This window comes from Hylaeus volcanicus, chromosome 4, assembly GCF_026283585.1.
Source record: "Hylaeus volcanicus isolate JK05 chromosome 4, UHH_iyHylVolc1.0_haploid, whole genome shotgun sequence".
Classification (NCBI taxonomy): domain Eukaryota; kingdom Metazoa; phylum Arthropoda; class Insecta; order Hymenoptera; family Colletidae; genus Hylaeus; species Hylaeus volcanicus.
This window is the reverse complement of record NC_071979.1, coordinates 10,806,932-10,824,014: the sequence shown is the minus strand read 5'-3', so window position 1 is coordinate 10,824,014 and position 17,083 is coordinate 10,806,932. Positions and strand designations below refer to the sequence as shown.

Genomic DNA, 17,083 nt, shown 5'->3' with positions numbered 1-17,083 from the left:
TGATTAAATCTACGTTTTATGAAAAAAGTAGATACCTTGTTGTAAACAAATATTTCCAATTATTTTTATAAATTTTTTTGTTATGTTTTCAAAAAGTACCATGTTCTTTTAAAATGTTGTATTCCATGGCACAAAGAATAAATCGTATCACAATTATAATGTTTGTACTACAAGCCCTTAGGTTAAAGAGTAGAAAATCTGGCAAATACGAGTTTCTTGGAAAAGATTATCGGGTTAGTATAAAATATATAAAAATAGTATTTTTGTTGCAGATTATAGAATTGTCTGTCTGCAGCCAGGTTTCGACATGTTCATAACACGTGATTTGGTATGTTGCAACCTTTGCAGAAGTAACTGCAAATATAAATGTATTTTTAGCAATAATTTATAATAATTTTACTTGAAATGCCTATACATACTATATTTTCACTTTCAATTTTCTTCTGTAACTTTTTTCTGTTTATCTCCGAGCTGCTCATCCGTAATTGCGGTATATTTTCACGAAGTAATTTCTCTTTTGGTCTTTGTTGAGCCATTATTTTTTTTAGAAGAAGCTGGTTCTCCCATTCGATTTTTCTAATTTGTTCGCCTGTAAAGGTCATGTTCTTCTTCTTACTTTTTACCAGTGTTAATGATGCAGATTTGTCTTCGGTTATCGAACTACCGCAACGAACAGAGTTTCTGACTTGATCGTCATGTATCACTCTGTTGCATCTTGTTTCTTCATCTCCAACGTCTTCCTTTGCGCATTCACGATCAGTAATTTTAGATGAAATATAGGATTCGTTGAAGGTCCTTGTGGTGATATTTGTCTCTTCGGACTCGTCGCAAGACTCATCGGAACAGAACGATTCGTTGCTGTAATTCGAATCATTGTCTTCGGTCTCTTTTGTTAAGTCTGTAGTATTTTCAACATCTTTAGACGTTGCAGATTCTTGATCACAGATGTACTCTTCATCGGTGTCTTCTTCGACCACTTCGTGAATGCTGGGAACATGGTTAAAATTATCCTTCGTTTCGGAAAATTGACCCCGAACTACTTCATTCGTTAATGTCAGCGTATACTGACATTCGCAATTGGCTTCCATATTTTATTAATCAAAGAGGACAAAAGAATTATTATAATCGTAGAGAATTAAGGAAAGTTAAGAGGTTGAGAAAATCAAGTGATAGCGCATTAGTATACTTTCTGGTAACCATATCAACAGAGTATCATAACAATAAAATATGTATGACAAGTTCTTATCAAACATGGTGTGACGATCGCCATATGCGACCGTCCTTGACGCACATGTCTCGCATACTCTTGTTCGCTGATTGTCATAAGAAATACATTAGGAAAGATGAAGGGAATAATTGTGCAATATTTTTTTATACAATGATATATTTAATTAAAAAAATCTAAAAATATTTATTCAATCATTGGCAAATCCAAATACTTTCAGGCTACCAGCATCTCGTTTCCTGTCATAAGTATCTTTATCATCGCACGCATATGCTAATAAATATTGCTTTGGGTGCCATGCCACTGTAAAAGTTGCTGCTTCTACAGGTATATCTGTGATCTTCTCTCCAGTTTCCACTTCACCGATATCTATAACGAGATCTTCGGATGCTGCAGCCAACAACTGTCCATCATATGAAAATGATATAGTTCTCACTGGCCATTCTAATCTCGAAAACGTTCTTAAACAACATAATTCATCTGCATCCCATAAGGAAACCAATGCATCCGCAGAACCAGTAGCAAAGTATCTTCCAGTGGGATCAAATTCTATACAAATACATGTTCCAGGATGTGCTTTAATTACATGTAACAACTCTAGATCTGGGTAGCTAAGAATATGTACACAGCCTTGGCCATTAGTAAGATAAAAAGTATCAGAGTCTTTATTCCATGAAATTTCATTTACTTCAAAGTTAAATTGTTCTTCTGCACGAATTTTCATTACTCGAGCATCAATGAAGGTTACTAAATCTTCCTTATTTCCAACTGCTATCGTATTGCCATCCGGTGACCAAGAGATATTAATATTTTCTCCTCTTGTACTGATATTCGCTGTACATTTTTGAGTTCTTGTGTCCCATATACGAACTGTTTTGTCTCCGCTTGCAGTAGATAATAGTTCTGGATAAAAAGCATGCCAGCATAATTGGTCCACGCTGCCACCATGCCCCTTAAATGTTGTTTCTTGTTTCTATAAAACGTAAAAAAAAATAAAGTGACATAACCTCAGATAATATTCTACGTAAAAACGTTATTATTAATTGTACGAAATAGAAAATAAGTAGTAAGTAACTAAACGCTTTAATAAATTGACAGATGAATATCTCAAAGGACTAACTAATAGAAATGATTACAAAAGATAGAAATTAAGTCGATAGTATAGGTTATGTTTATTTACCAGACGATCGGGTCCAAGAGAAAAAATGCAAACAGATTTATCGAACGAGCCCGAAGCTAATAGTTTTCCATCGCAACTCCAACCTACGCTGTGTACTTTAGCAGAATGACTTTGTTGTTCTCTGATTTTATTATGGGACTTGAAATAATTGATTAGTTCTTCGACGCGAGAAGCAGACATTGTTGTTTCTTAGGTTCATAGTTTATGGTTTAGTGGTTTTCCTAGACCCCTGGCGACAAGATGGAATAAGTTGCGACTGTGCTTTCGTTTAGTGTGATTTCGCCTTAAAAATGTATTAGGATTTTCTGTCGTACGGTTGCCTAGGTAGCCACAGGCGACCAAGTATGTTTGGCGTAAACAAACTGGTTTTCTGACAAGCTGAATCGTTCTGTGAAAATCAATCGCGTATGACAGTTCCCGTTAGAACGTATCGACAAAATGACATCTCTAGATTTAAGACAACAAAAACTCGAACAACAGGTACAGAATATACATCATTAAGTTTTAAACAGTTTTACGTGGAATAATCTATGTGTTTGACTTTTGTTTGGATTCCAATTGTGTGTTTCATACATTGAGTGCTTCGAGAAACAACGATATTGTTCAAATTTAACGTATTTTACAAATAGAACACTCTTTTTTCCTGTTTAAATGTCTTCATTATATATGTGTGAAACACACAGTTAATTATAAACGAAATTTGAAGTACACGATCACATTTAAATATTTGCTACATCTATATCCACCACTTATAAAATGCAGTGTAATTGTTTACAGAGGCAATTAATTGCACAAAAAATGAAACAAAAAAGACAAAGTGGCGCAGGTGGAATGGTACAAGCATCAAACATATCGACTACTCAGCTTACAAGTCATTCTACAAAGTGGATGAATCCGAATAAAGAACTTCGAGGTAACTTTGATAAACTGTATAAAAGTGAATATAATAGAATGTATACTATATATTTAATTATTTTGTTTGCAGGATATGATGGACCATTAAAGTTTAATATGTCACAGGCAAGTCCCGAGTTAAGCAGTTTTGCAGAAAATAAGGATATAGAAACAAGAATAAACGGTATATTTAACGATATTATATAAATTTTAATTTCTAATCAAATATTAGTTATTATGTATAAGACACTGTATTTTCTATTATAGACGTCAGTACAGAAGGAGGTTTTTATCAAACTATGGAAGCAACCGACTGTGCAGATGAAGAATCATCACCTATAGATGTACATTCACCTTCAGAATCCCTACCATGTCCATCACCTCTCAGAGTAGCACCATCCGATGGTGCAAGCATGCTTATCGGTAGAGATAATAATTCTTCGGTATGCATAAAACGATGATTACCTTAGGCGAAGGTTTAATAATTTAGAAACTAACGTGCTCGTCGTTTTTTTTAGAGTCCAGAATTAGAAGGAAACGTGGAAGGGAATATTGACCATTTTGTGTTGCAACCGGCAAATAAAAAGATGCATTACAAGTGCAGGATAACGCGTGATAGAAAGGGCATGGATCGCGGTCTTTATCCGACGTATTTCTTACATTTAGAACGTGATTATGGGAAAAAGGTGTCTATCGTTTTTTGTACAAATTCAATTTTTAACTCTTGACAGATTTATAAAAAAATTTTGATCTCATACAGATTTTCTTATTGGCTGGTCGTAAGAGAAAAAAGAGTACAACTAGTAACTATCTAATTTCAACCGATCCCACGGATCTTTCGAGGGGTGGAGAGTCTTACATTGGAAAATTAAGATCGAATCTTTTGGGAACGCAATTCACCGTTTACGATAATGGATATTCATTGATGAAGGACGATAAACGGGATGAACGATTCAATCCCAGACAAGAGTTGGCTGCAGTGATATACGATACGAACGTTTTAGGATTCAAAGGACCGCGGAAGATGACCGTCATTATTCCAGGAATGACATCAGACCAAAAGAGAGTCGAAATTTGTCCGAGAGACGAGTCTGAAACTTTACTCGGTTCGAAGTTATTTCTTTTTCTAATAGTTTGTTTATTGTATCGATACTATTTTTACTAAACGTTACCTTTACAGAACGTTGGAAAACGAAAAACATGGACAATTTAATAGAATTACACAACAAGACTCCCGTATGGAACGATGACACGCAATCGTACGTGCTTAATTTTCATGGACGAGTAACGCAAGCTTCTGTCAAGAATTTTCAAGTTGTACATGATAGCGATGGTCCGTATTTTATACGTCTAAGTTTTAAACGCCTACAACGTGAACCGTTTAACCGAAATGATTTTATTTTACAGTTGATTATGTTGTAATGCAATTTGGTCGCGTGGCCGAAGACGTATTTACGATGGACTACAGATTTCCACTGTGCACGCTTCAAGCATTCGCCATTGCTTTAAGCAGTTTCGATAGTAAACTAGCTTGCGAGTAGCCGTGCATTGTCTGACGCAACGTTTATCACGTGTTTGCGACTGGTAAAGTATCTCGGTCAGGATAATCTGCAATGGACAATCACTAGATTGAAATGTCTCTTTTTTTTTAAATAGAATTTTCGCAATGATAACTGTTCTATGAAAACCTGACGTACTAATAATCAGTATAAATCGTGTGTTCACTTTTCTTATATATGGAAAACGTTTTTAAGTATTCAACGTATGTGTATGGTAGTTAGCCCGGTTCACGCGTTAAAACATTATACTAATACACTGCACAATTTACTGCCCAACAAGATGAAAATATTTCTTTCTGTTAAAAATGTACAGATATACATATACATTATTGTATATACGTTTGTTCGAGCACAGACTTGATAATTAAATAGTGCAAAATTTATCTAAATTTTGTGTACTTTTGAACATGGATATATCGCTTTAAACAATACAATGGAAGCAAGTATGTATTCGCCGACAGTCCTAGAACGCAATTACTGTTTACATATAAAGAAATTATTGCACTATATAATTATCTTTTTTTTTTTTACACACTTTGTTTGGTTATATTCCCATTCAATTCCCTTTTAAGGAGTTTTTTTTTTAAAAGTGCACCCATACGAGAGATAATTATATATTTCACTTCAAGATTAAAACATTATTCCAAGTACATATCAAACATATTTATTCTACATAGCTTATCAGACAAACAGAGAGAAACTTTATGAGATCGTGAAAGATTGCAAAGATGTTGAAAAGTTTGTAACTTTGTAGATTTTATACACGAATTTTATTTGTAACGAAGCGTTACATGAAATGAACATATAACTTAAAGAAACAAAAGGGTTACTACTTGAAACTGTTAAAAGAAGTCTTAAAAGAACAAAAATACCAGTATATATATATATATGTAATAAAAACAGTATTAATATTATTTAAAATGCCAATTGGATATTTTATAATAAGTGTAATATTTCATTTTTCATTTTAATAATTTAGATATGAAAAACTATACTACTTTAATATATGTGTGTATTAGGAAACAATTGAATAAATCCTGTAATTAGCTTATCACGTTTAACATTGTAAATCAAAGTGTTCATTGGATATTATATTTTCAATAATCACCCGAAGATGAATATAAACTCTAAAAGAAAGGTTGTTTTTTTGTTTAAAAATTGAACGCGGATAGTTACTAGAGTACATTGAACTATACTTTAGTAAATAAATGTTTAATTAATATATTAGAATAATAGATTATAGCATTATAAAGCAAAGAATCGTATTAATTACGCATTTATGAGAAATAAAAGATAATGAATTAAAATATCGTTGTGGCGCCATCTAGCGGCTACAGCGAGAACTATTTTTTTTACTACAAACTTGGGGGTTTTGTTACCGATAACGCCACCGTGGCGTATGGGGTTCTGATCTAAGCTTCAAAAATTAGTTTATTCTTTTGATCGCGAGATGGCGGTATTGGGCGGTATCATATATATACTAATATAATACTAGTATTAAAATCCACTGTCATAATGAGCATGCTTTAGTTTGGCAGACTTAGAAAACAAGTGGGGGAAAGTATTCTATTTTTTTATGCGTATTAGGTCCGATTGAAATTAACAATTCTACAATGTCTATGGTAAGGATATTGATAATTTGCAACTATGCGAATTTTCATACCAATTTTGTACATTTATACCTATTATTGAAACGAATTAAGCAATATTTATTACAAAAATAGTTTGACACATTTTCTAACCTTAATATCTTTTGGTATGAAACACTCTAAATTCATTGAATTAAAATTATAAGTAAGACACTTGTTATTGAAACATAACCAAATAATGCTTGTTTACGGGTCATTTTAATTAATGTAAATGATATAAATGATCTTATATATTTAATGTTCAGCGACCCGATGATCACAGACGAAAATGGAACAGAGAAGAATACGAAAGAATAGCTCTTCAGCGTCTCCAAGATGAGATTGCTGAAGAGGAGCTGGGAATTCCAAAACAACCAGCTGTAAAAAGGGAATTGCTTAAACAACGAGATTATAAAGTCGATCTTGAATCTAAATTAGGAAAGAGTGTTGTTATTAACAAAAACACACCATCTTCCCAGACTGGTGGGTAAGTATACTAAATGTTTATAATAAATAATTCAAGCATACGAACAACATTAACATGGTAATATATTTACAGATACTATTGCAATGTCTGTGATTGCGTTGTGAAGGATTCAATTAATTTCTTAGACCACATCAATGGAACAAAACGTAATATTGGCACTTTATTTTGTTAGTTGTACATAACGTAATACTTGAACAATTTTAACTCTTGGGTTTCTCTTTTAGATCAGCGTAATTTGGGTATGTCAATGAAGATAGAACGTTCTACGTTGGATCAAGTTAAAGCCCGTTTTGCAATGAATAAGATGAAGTTAGAAGAGAAAAAAAAGGACTACGATTTAGAACAAAGAGTAAAAGAATTAAAGGAAGAGGTTTGTTTTCTTTTACGGATATATTTTTTCTGTATATCTTATTTATTATCCAGTTTTTTTTTTTGTTATTTATAGGAGGAGAAGATTAAAGAATACAGGAAAGAGAAGAAGAAAGATAAGAAAAGAAAAATTGAAGAAGCAAACGAAGACAATGGGGGACCTTCCGATGAAATGGCCGCGATAATGGGTTTCTCAGGTTTTGGCTCTAAGAAAAAGTGATAACGATCTATTTATGGGTAATTCATGAAAAAGAATGCCTTTTGATAACGCATCTTTAGTAAAGACAATGGTCATTTAACCGATAACTTGCAAATGTTTCATTTGAAATATAACATTGAACACTGCACATTGATCAGGGATAAATAAGACTGATCTTAGAAAAGAAAAGCTTTCTTTGATATCAATATTTAAGTTTTCACACACGCGTAACAATTTAATTTATACATTTCTTGTATGATCAATGTTGTAAGTGTATAGATATTTATCTCCGCTCGAAATATCGAAGAGCAATTAAGTCGTTAAACATAATGAAAGTATGCTAATTTAGTAAATAAACATTAATTGATAGAAGCAAATATTGTAACATAGATTTGGCCTTACGAATTACATTTACCGTTATTAGACCTTAGATTTACAGCAATACACAAATTAAGCTTTATAAAATATATTTACCGTTTTTCTGGACCAGCAACGTAACAAATATTATTTAAATAATATCGTGTAACTCGTCAATAAAATGATAAATTTGATAAAATTGAGTGTGCCGTTTTGAAAAATATAATACTTGTAATTTATATAGCAAGAATGTTTTCGGAGATAATAGGATCGAAAGAAAAGACGCAAGCAAAGCCACAGTGTTAATCATTTCTCTAACTTTCTCTCTTGCGCAGTGAATCCCTTCTTCTTCGTCTTAACCTCGAGTAAAAGAAGGACAACGCATTCCAGAATGAGAAGTTGTATCAAGACGAGCACGCACACGCGCGCACATCATACGACTCTCTCTTTCTTTCTTTCCGAGGTTGAGGAGAGAATGGATCGAGGAAGATCGAAACCAAGTATAAGTGCGCTCCTCCTACCTAGAGCTAAGCTCTCGGGACCGTTTACTCGGTTCATCTTAGCACCGTAGTAGTCCGGTCCCAACTCCCAGTGTACTGTGTAGTGTGTAGTCGACACTCGTGGCCACGGACCGTCCACGAGTGCCGCCATATTTTCGAAGGTCAGCTCATCCGTTATCCAGGAATCGGAGGTCGTTCCTCCGCGAACCAGTTTGCAGTTTCCACCACGTGATTTCTGATCAACTGTATGGCCAAGTGCACGTGCGTCAAAGGTGCGCTCCAATTTCACGTTTCCTCGTACTTTTTCCCCTCTTACGCGAGTCAACTGAAAATTCCCGCTCAAAATTAGAGAATTCAGAGTCGCGAAAGTTGCGAACCGCGAGATTCGCGCGATAGACTATTTATGAAAGCAACTTTGTGGAGTTTATTTCTTACATGTTAAAATTTTGTGAAAGATGTGAGAAATCGAGTGATCTTGGCGTGACGTTGCTGGACTTGGACAAATTTCGAGCGTCTTTATGGTGCGCTCCGTAAACAGTGTTACCTGGACCTCGACGCACTTGGTCCTGTGAAAAAGCAACGAATACGATCAACGATGCCCCGAAATCTCCAACCGATCCAGGAATCGAACTCTGGGAAATCGAGTAAGTTTGCAAGCTATTTGCTTCGAATGAATAAATTTGAAAAAATAAATTTTTGTTTAATATACATTCTACAGTGGCTCGCCGAACAAGAACTCATGCAAGATACTCGTTTGAAAAATTACCATTTTGCAAGAAACAGTTGTCGTTGAAAAAGCATTATTTCGTCAAGAGCATGGTTAAATAGACGATCACGTAGGTCTACGATGTCCGAGCGTTATAAACACGTACGGTAAAGCACGGCTTCTTGGTCTGAAACGACGCGCACTTTCCCTTTTCTTTTCCACGGAAGTGAAAATGACCGGGCTAGAGTGAATTCTGTTCATTATACGGCGTCTGCTCGCGGTTCTTTTTTCCAACTCTTGTTTTCAGAATTTCTGTTCACTCGTGCGCGATCGATCGCCTCTGTCGAATCACTCTACCGAGACACTCGATCGCTCTTTGTCGTTTGATGTACGAGCTGCCCACTCGTCGAATCGATTAACTCTACGAAACCAAAAAAAAAGGAGTTATTCAGTCACATGGCGATAAAATTCGAAACATTTTTTTAAACGATAAACCCGATATAAGGAAAACCTGTGAAAGATTCGTTTAACGTGACTCGAATGAGTTATCAGGATTCTTTACGAGCTTAGTATTTAAGGTCGAGGGAAACTCTTAATTTCGAGTCCACTTTTCTCTGTTTATTTATCCGCCAAGTGATTTTATTCAATTAAATACGCATTTATCGCGAGCGCTTTTTTTACATTTTTCTTCGATCACTGTCATTATTAACGACATAAATATCCCACGATCACGACTCTCTGCTTTCAATCGAGTTTCAGAATGTAAACGTCGAAAGTCTTGGAAAAAAATTATTCTCGGAATTGTCTCGCGATCAACGGTAACTTTTTAAACGACTTTTCGCGACAAGACGAGAGTTTACATTTAGCAGAACTTTCTGAAAGTCTTTCCATGTCCAATTTCTAAGAGGTGCTCGTAGAATGTCGTGTCTCGTGAGTAGGTACTGTCCTCGATCGTTGCAGGTTCCTCGTTTCTGGATCGAACTGAAACGAAAAACAAGTTGGTCACTTTTCATTCCAAGATTAATCGCGTTCAGGTTTACCTTTAAACGTAACTTGGATCGCTGACCTACCCTTTCGACGACGGTTTTATTTCTCGTTTATCTTGTATTGCGAGTTCACTCTCGTTGACGCGGGAACTATGTTGTAGCATGGCCATCGGGAACTGTATGTAGCTACAGTACGGGTGTAGCAATCCCGAGGTACCCTATCTATAAAGTACAAACTCTATTAGTAATACGAGCAAAATGCAAGTACAAAGGAATGTAAAGCTGCTTTTCTAATTTGCGAATTTTACGGGAAGGGACCGCATCGAGTCTGACCGCTAAGAGAATAGCAGCGACAGAGAAACCTTGCGCCGTGGATCGAGCCTAAAAACGCTTTGTTATCAAATAGAAAACGAGAATCACAATTACCGTCTTTAACAGAGCGGATCTAGACTCGCCGCGCTGCCGTCACGCTGCGATTTCAACCGTCATGCGACGCGATTGAATCACAATTTTAATTTAATTACACGCCCTTGGCATCGAGTTATCTTATTAAAAACTCGCGCGCAGAATGTCGAACGCGATACCATCGCGTTTCCTTTAATTCTTATAGATTGTATTTTGTACAATTAAAAACCACCACGAGATCGAGGAGTACCTGTTTATTTATTTCGTCCATCTCGTCCACTCTAGTCTCGGTAGCAAGAAAAGTTGAGAAAGACACTCTTGGTCGCACGAGTCTTCAGCAGTTCTAGTTGTTTTCGCCGTCGAAAGAATACTGCCCGCTCCAAACCGCGCCACGAACAAGTCTACGAGGACTCTAGAGGAACATCGTTGACTGTTCTAGGATTCAGAAGGACCTAGAAAACGCGGGATAAACAGACAAACGGGAAAAGTCGATCGCTCGAGTTCGTTCCGGTGTTTTTATGAGCTCGCAATAGGTGTGCAAGCATTACACTTTTTAGTTCCGTCTTGTAGCCGATTCCTCTCGCGCGAACCGCTACACCACAATTTACCGGACACCCTGACACGATTTACAGGACACGAGCGTCGCCATGACGTCGCGAGTTTCTACAAAGGTCTGCGTTTACCAATTTTTCTAGCGGTACACTATAATGTCTAGCTATTTACCGGGAAGAATTTGCCGTTGGAACATCGGTGTAGCCGGAGCGATTATCGAGCAGAAACGCTTCGACCTCTAACACCTGTCGGAGAGTCACGTTTCTTCCTTTTAAACCTAAGCAGTTTCGCTTGTAACAGGAGAATGAAGGGACTCGAAAGTTGAGCCTCTGGACGGAGGATGTACGGTGCTCGCGTGAAAAGACCCTGTTTCTATTTTACGATAAGCTAACGGGCCTCGGCAATATGCGTTGACAACAGTTGCTCCTCGTGTAAATTTCTCAGTTTCTAATGCGCACGTTGAGTAATATCGCAGGTGTCCAAGACGAGACGTCGAGAAGAAAGTCCTATAAGATCGTTAAATTTTCCACGGTACCTCTAGGTTAACTGCGAACCTTTGAAAAAATACTCGAGTCTCGTAGCACATTTTAACGTTAAACATCGAAATATTCAGCGTATGGAGAGCATTCGCCAAGAGAAACCGTAATTATCTTTGGAAAACGACACCTCTAACCATATTTTGCTAGTTTCCTGTACTAGCAGAAACAAGAAACAATGTTTTACGAGAACGGTTGCATCGCGCGAGAGGTGTCTCGAGGAAAATCGCGAACCTTTGAAAAAATACTCGAGTCTCGTAGCACATTTTAACGTTAAACATTGAAATATTCAGCGTATGGAGAGCATTCGCCAAGAGAAACCGTAATTATCTTTGGAAAACGACACCTCTAACCATATTTTGCTAGTTTTCTGTACTAGCAGAAACAAGAAACAATGTTTTACGAGAACGTTGCATCGCGCGAGAGGTGTCTCGAGGAAAATCGCGACGGTCTCGACAGAGGAAAATGTATCGTAAAAGCCACCGTTTGCGACGAAGGATGTGAAATCTTTTTCGTCATCCTGGTCACGAACGAGAGCTAGATCCATACGATCGACCTCCAGCCACCTCCACGTCGACGAGAATTGTTTCTCGTAAAACTAAAGCCAAGAAAAGAACGACATTTACCTTTTGTGTTCGATCGAGTGCACTCGTTTTCGGTCGAGGCAAGTCTCAAAATACTAGCTAGTCGGTGTCGAATAGTGTGCAAACATTTCCGTCTATCGTATACATATCCTTCTATAATGATATAAAAGTGTTTCACTTCAAGTGCACCAATGTGGAATCACGTTGGAACCGACTGCAACGATCTCCGAAGCAATTGTGTTCCACTTTGCTCTCGTTCTCCAGGGAAGCATATGGTTGGTAAACTCGAGACTCGCTCACCGGTGTCTCGGCATTAATCCAGTGCAACAGTGATTCGTCTACTCGTCTATTCGTCTATTTATCGACCAGTTGATCCTAGTTACCAAACTACGAAGGACTTTATTCGTAGCATGAAATTGTAAACGTATTCGAGCTATTTTCAGCGACTTTGATCTCCATCCACGTTTCGAAGGCTTCTTTCACAGCACAAATGATATCCATCCTCCGTATCCGTTCTTATTTCAGAAACTAAACAGATATTACGGTAAACAGGCTCTTCGAGATAAGGTCCCTACTGCCTGGACGCTATTTATTAACGATTCCCGATGCTCCTCGAATACTGACACGTCCAGGTCGCACCCAAAGGTATTTCGGTCTCCAAGATCGTTCGGACATGTTGGTCACGATTTGAGCGTGACATCCGGCGAATCACCCAGATCGTAGCCCTGAAACACTATGGTGGCCGAACTGACGGGCATTGCCGTTGGGAACGCGGAACGTAAAACAGCCACGGTTGATCCTGAGAAGCTCAGGTGCTCGTGGAAGCCTAATTCGAGGAACAGGCCCAGATGGATTCAAGCGGCGACGCGCGAGCCGATATACAGCGTCCTTGACAGCGACGAAACGCCGGCGGCGACGCCGACTGGCATTCTACCGGTAGGTGTCAAGAGCAAGGTAGTGGTGATCAGCGCAGTGAAAAGTGACAAACCGCGTAAAAACGACTTGGACGTACCCTCGAATACGCACAGGGAGCTACCCTACGTCTGGCTACCGACTGATTCTCAGAATAAAACTAACTTTCAGGGGAGCACTGTGCTCGACGCGGAGGACAACGAGCCTCTTTACAGCGTGGTGAAGAAGCCGAAAAAGGTTAAATTGGCAGAAATTCAAATTAACTCGCCGGAGAAGAAACTTGAGCCGATCAAGGATCGGTCGATTAACGACGAAAAGCATATCCACCTGGAGGGTCGTTCGCGGCAGGAGGAGTTGAAGAGGTGGCTGCAGGTAGCGTCGAAACAGCTTCCAGAGCCGCGACGTCTGTTCAATCTCGGTGAAATGTACCCCAGCCACATGGCTGAGCTAGATCGTCAGCAACTGGATTGGCAAAAGCCAGTTTCGATGCCTCGAGGGATCGTCGGTCTGGTTGGACCTTACAGGGTGTATCAGAATCCCAACGAAAGAAGGGAGTATATGCTCCAGGAGGAGGAACTGATAGAGGAAGTGGTCGATTCCGTGAGTGAAATCGCTACGCGTGAAAACAACGTCGCCGAGCACCATCAGAGAGCCAAATGGAGGATAAGGGAGGAGGACGAGGAGACCTTGGTGCCTGACATTCGCGATATCCCTGACCTGGAGGATTTCGCGATGCAAACGGAGAACACGGAGATGTCCCAGTGGAAGAAGATCGACGACCAGACCACGGTCGAGTACGATCAGAATGACGCCGACGCGTCCAAGACGATCCAGGAGGAATTCGAAGAAGGGAACCTCAGCGGCGTTGTATCTGGAAAGGAGGAACGCGCGGTTGACGTTCCCGAAGAACCATCCACTGCATCCACGTCGTCGCTGAATGAGAAAAAGGGTGAGATTGACGACGATGCTCTGTTGGCCAGTCCTTTGTACAACGTATCCTTAAAATCGTTTACGGTTTATGGAGTTCGATGCTCGACGGTTCCAAGTCGTGTCACCGTCGGTAACTGGAAATCCTACAACATTTCTATTCCTTACACTTTAATCACGGTTAGGCGAGTCTTGCATACAAGTAAATGTACCGATAGAGTCATTGGAATGGAGACACTTTCGGTGAAGGGAAACGGCGAGATTTCTGTTGACGATCCACGGAGCGAATCATTTACGCGATGAGACTGTCGCGAGATCCTCCGATAGCAATGGCACACACGGCGCGGCGCGGCACGGTTTCGTTTATTAAGACGTCGGCAATTTGTATGCAAGATGCTCGTTCTTCGTCGTACGGTATTGCCTCGACGAAGAGGACCAGCTAGCGGTAGATACTACGTGGCTCACGTGCACGCGTCGATGCCTGAGTACGTGCTAGGTGTCTTTATTAGCCGTCTGACCAATATTCACCTGCATCGCGTTCTCGACACCTGATATCTAATTCGTGTCATTGTCTAACGGTATACCGATTGTCTGGCGCCTGCTGCTCCGTCGCGTCGTTCTTCCAGGCTCGGGCTGGAGATGCAGACGACATCTTTATTTGGTTAGAGAACGGTTTTGTTGGATAGGATGATAGCTTGAATTCTTGAGAATCGCGTTAAAAATGGTTCAACTATTCGTCATCGATCGATATAAAACATGTTTTGTTAGGAAAAAATAGCACATCAGCAAGTTTGCAGCAAGTATTTATTTCACCTCGTTTAAAGATTAAAAGAGTACAAGCATTCCATCGCGTAATTGTTGCCATATATTTCAGCGGCGAATGCAAACGTTCGAGTTCTCAGCGTACAAATTACACTTAGGGATACGTCGAACAGCTCCCATGAATCTCACAGTTCTGTTACTTTTTATCGCAGCGGTCCGTGGTAATGAATAGACGGTTCAACTTTCGCTGTTTTTACACATCTCGTCTCGTTTCCCTCTTTACAACGTAAACGTAAAAGATCGGTGCCGCGAATCTTTGATACAAACTTTTGCAAGTTTGAGAAAAAAATAAGCTAACGACTTCCCGACGAGAACGACCAAACCAAGAGGCACGTGGAACCAAGGTTTTCTATTCCTCTCGCGAAACGCCTGCCTTTACAGATTTATTATAATATTATAACGCGTGTCGACATGAGAAGCTCGGAATAGTTGGCGTTCGAATTTTCATTCGAATTTTCTTTAACGAGATACGCGTTCGAAGGAACGATGATTTTCCGAGATAAAATGAGAGGCGGCGTTTCAGTGAGAGCTGCTTTTCCACAACGCGTTCTACACCTAATGTCCTTATGGAATAACCATTACTCTGAAAATACTTTTCTATGCGTATGATTTTACGAGTTTCCTTGGAACACGAAAGAAAATCAGATCTGAATTTGTAGCACCGAATTACTTAACTTTAGAAACGTTTTTATTCGAGACGGATCTCGTGTTCCATTCCAGGGGTGATCGCGTCGATAAGCGTCGGAAAATGCAGAGTCGCGTTGAATATTTAAGCAGATTTACCAAAGATAATACCAATTCATCGAAATGGATGATAATAATTACAACAAAGAACTTTTGGTAGGAAGGAAATTTCTCTCGCGCATAATAACACCAAAAAATAATGCAACGATATTTCGAAAAGGTCAAATATATCGAGAGATTCGGGTCGCGATCACGACGATCATGCTTCATGACGAGCAAATATTCTTTCCGGGCAATGACATCGCTAACGATATAAAGTTGAAGGCGCGTACGTCGATGTCGTTTCATGGAAAAGAAAGTGGACGAGTCCTCTTGTCCTTCGTGTCGACCGTACTTGAACGATACGCAAGATGTTGTCGAGATAATAATCGTCCCAAGTAACGACTCGTAAAATTGTCCCTTGGTGTAATTTCGGTAATATTTATTATCAGTTTCAATAACGTACCATCTCCATTTTCATTGGAGATTTTCCCTTTTGGGCGAGACCTTTTCATTTGGTACTGCATCTCCACGATATTAGTAGCCCGAACGTTAATCAGAGACAATGATATCGATTTGTTCGGCACATGGTGCTACCGTTACGAACTCCAGACAGCTTCGCTGTTACACATTGCCGACTTGTGCGTCGAGGATTCGTACGGGCATGTTACTGTAAATGGCTTCCACGGTACAGTTATCCACTTTTGCTGGCACGCGATGGACGTCTATTGGCCTCGAGTGCAACAGGCATAATTACATCTGTCTGCATGAGTGGCCGTAAAGGCGGTAAACGTCGCTCGTCCCCCGTAAAAATGAAACGTTTACGAGGGTTTTTTCGTTGACAATTTCTCTTCGTCGAGACTCTTCGCGAAACGACCAGGAACCACCCAAATCTTATTTTTAAAACGTGTCTTAGCGAAATGAAAATAAAGAGAAAGCAAACAGAATCGAATAGAGTCGAAACTCCCAAATAGTGTACACAGTCTTAAAGTAATTTCGAAGCTTTGTCTTTGCCTAGTAAGTTTTTTTTTTTTTATCCACGAAGAAAACATCTTAATTGGAGGCGTATCAAATTAAGCGACGTCCATCATGCTCCGCGGTTGGTGTAACAGAGCTGTTTTGTTTTATACACCGTAAAATGAGGTGATTAGTCTCGCACGGGTGAACTGCTAGGAATAAAATCGGTATACAGCCAGTGCAGGGGGTGTTACCGTAGTCATCTTAGCGAACATGTAATTTAGAGAGATAAGATCAATTTATTAATGTCTTCGATGTATCAAACTCGAATCGCTTATACTGTATCGTATATTATAGCTGATGCATAGTGACTACCAATACCTTCGAGATTCTGGGTAAACGTGTTTAATAAATGTAGACTACGAGTCGAATTTAACAGACGATACGATTAAATAAAATACGGTTTGTTTTTGTATCGAGTAGTATTAGATTAGATTCTACTTGGTCTTGATTCAGAATGTTCCATAAACAATAGTTGAACAATATCGGTGCTGTACAAAAGCTTTTATCGATGT

At 38.9% G+C, this 17,083-nt stretch overlaps 5 protein-coding genes and 1 long non-coding RNA gene across 8 annotated transcripts in view; 3 read left to right on the top strand and 3 right to left on the bottom strand.

Annotated features, from left to right (window-relative positions):
- Positions 1-6: 6 nt before the first annotated feature.
- LOC128875859 (cilia- and flagella-associated protein 97-like) lies at positions 7-1,357 on the bottom strand. The gene is made up of 2 exons (XM_054121806.1): positions 420-1,357; positions 7-354 (listed from the first exon to the last, which is right to left on the bottom strand). The coding sequence occupies exons 1-2, from the start codon at positions 1,086-1,088 to the stop codon at positions 274-276; spliced, it is 750 nt and encodes a 249-aa protein (XP_053977781.1). The 5' UTR covers positions 1,089-1,357; the 3' UTR covers positions 7-273.
- Positions 1,358-1,368: 11 nt separating this feature from the next.
- Positions 1,369-2,631, bottom strand: LOC128875858 (THO complex subunit 3). Its single transcript, XM_054121805.1, has 2 exons — positions 2,406-2,631; positions 1,369-2,198 (listed from the first exon to the last, which is right to left on the bottom strand). The coding sequence occupies exons 1-2, from the start codon at positions 2,583-2,585 to the stop codon at positions 1,416-1,418; spliced, it is 963 nt and encodes a 320-aa protein (XP_053977780.1). The 5' UTR covers positions 2,586-2,631; the 3' UTR covers positions 1,369-1,415.
- A 56-nt stretch (positions 2,632-2,687) lies between these two features.
- On the top strand, positions 2,688-6,134 carry LOC128875857 (protein king tubby). Its single transcript, XM_054121804.1, has 8 exons — positions 2,688-2,885; positions 3,183-3,318; positions 3,391-3,483; positions 3,567-3,742; positions 3,818-3,985; positions 4,060-4,405; positions 4,480-4,632; positions 4,707-6,134. The coding sequence occupies exons 1-8, from the start codon at positions 2,844-2,846 to the stop codon at positions 4,838-4,840; spliced, it is 1,248 nt and encodes a 415-aa protein (XP_053977779.1). The 5' UTR covers positions 2,688-2,843; the 3' UTR covers positions 4,841-6,134.
- Positions 6,135-6,319: 185 nt separating this feature from the next.
- Positions 6,320-8,043, top strand: LOC128875262 (zinc finger matrin-type protein 2). The gene is made up of 5 exons (XM_054120690.1): positions 6,320-6,480; positions 6,753-6,973; positions 7,046-7,119; positions 7,198-7,343; positions 7,419-8,043. Exons 1-5 carry the CDS (start codon positions 6,472-6,474, stop codon positions 7,560-7,562), a joined length of 594 nt encoding a protein of 197 aa, XP_053976665.1. The 5' UTR covers positions 6,320-6,471; the 3' UTR covers positions 7,563-8,043.
- A 311-nt stretch (positions 8,044-8,354) lies between these two features.
- LOC128875263 (uncharacterized) lies at positions 8,355-10,248 on the bottom strand. Of its 3 annotated transcripts, XR_008456773.1 has the most exons (5): positions 10,145-10,247; positions 9,965-10,085; positions 9,165-9,525; positions 8,834-9,030; positions 8,355-8,723 (listed from the first exon to the last, which is right to left on the bottom strand). It is a non-coding gene; the product is annotated as an uncharacterized LOC128875263 (long non-coding RNA). The 3 variants fall into 3 exon arrangements; XR_008456774.1 differs by having other exon boundaries at positions 8,355-9,030; positions 10,175-10,248; XR_008456772.1 differs by having other exon boundaries at positions 8,355-9,030.
- Positions 10,249-12,902: 2,654 nt separating this feature from the next.
- The window catches only part of LOC128875251 (proton channel OtopLc-like), a 14,653-nt gene continuing 10,472 nt past the window's right edge, over positions 12,903-17,083 (top strand). The window contains exon 1 of the mRNA XM_054120672.1: positions 12,903-14,028. Coding sequence (XP_053976647.1) covers positions 12,903-14,028 — 1,126 coding nt within the window. The remainder of the gene's footprint in view (positions 14,029-17,083) is intronic.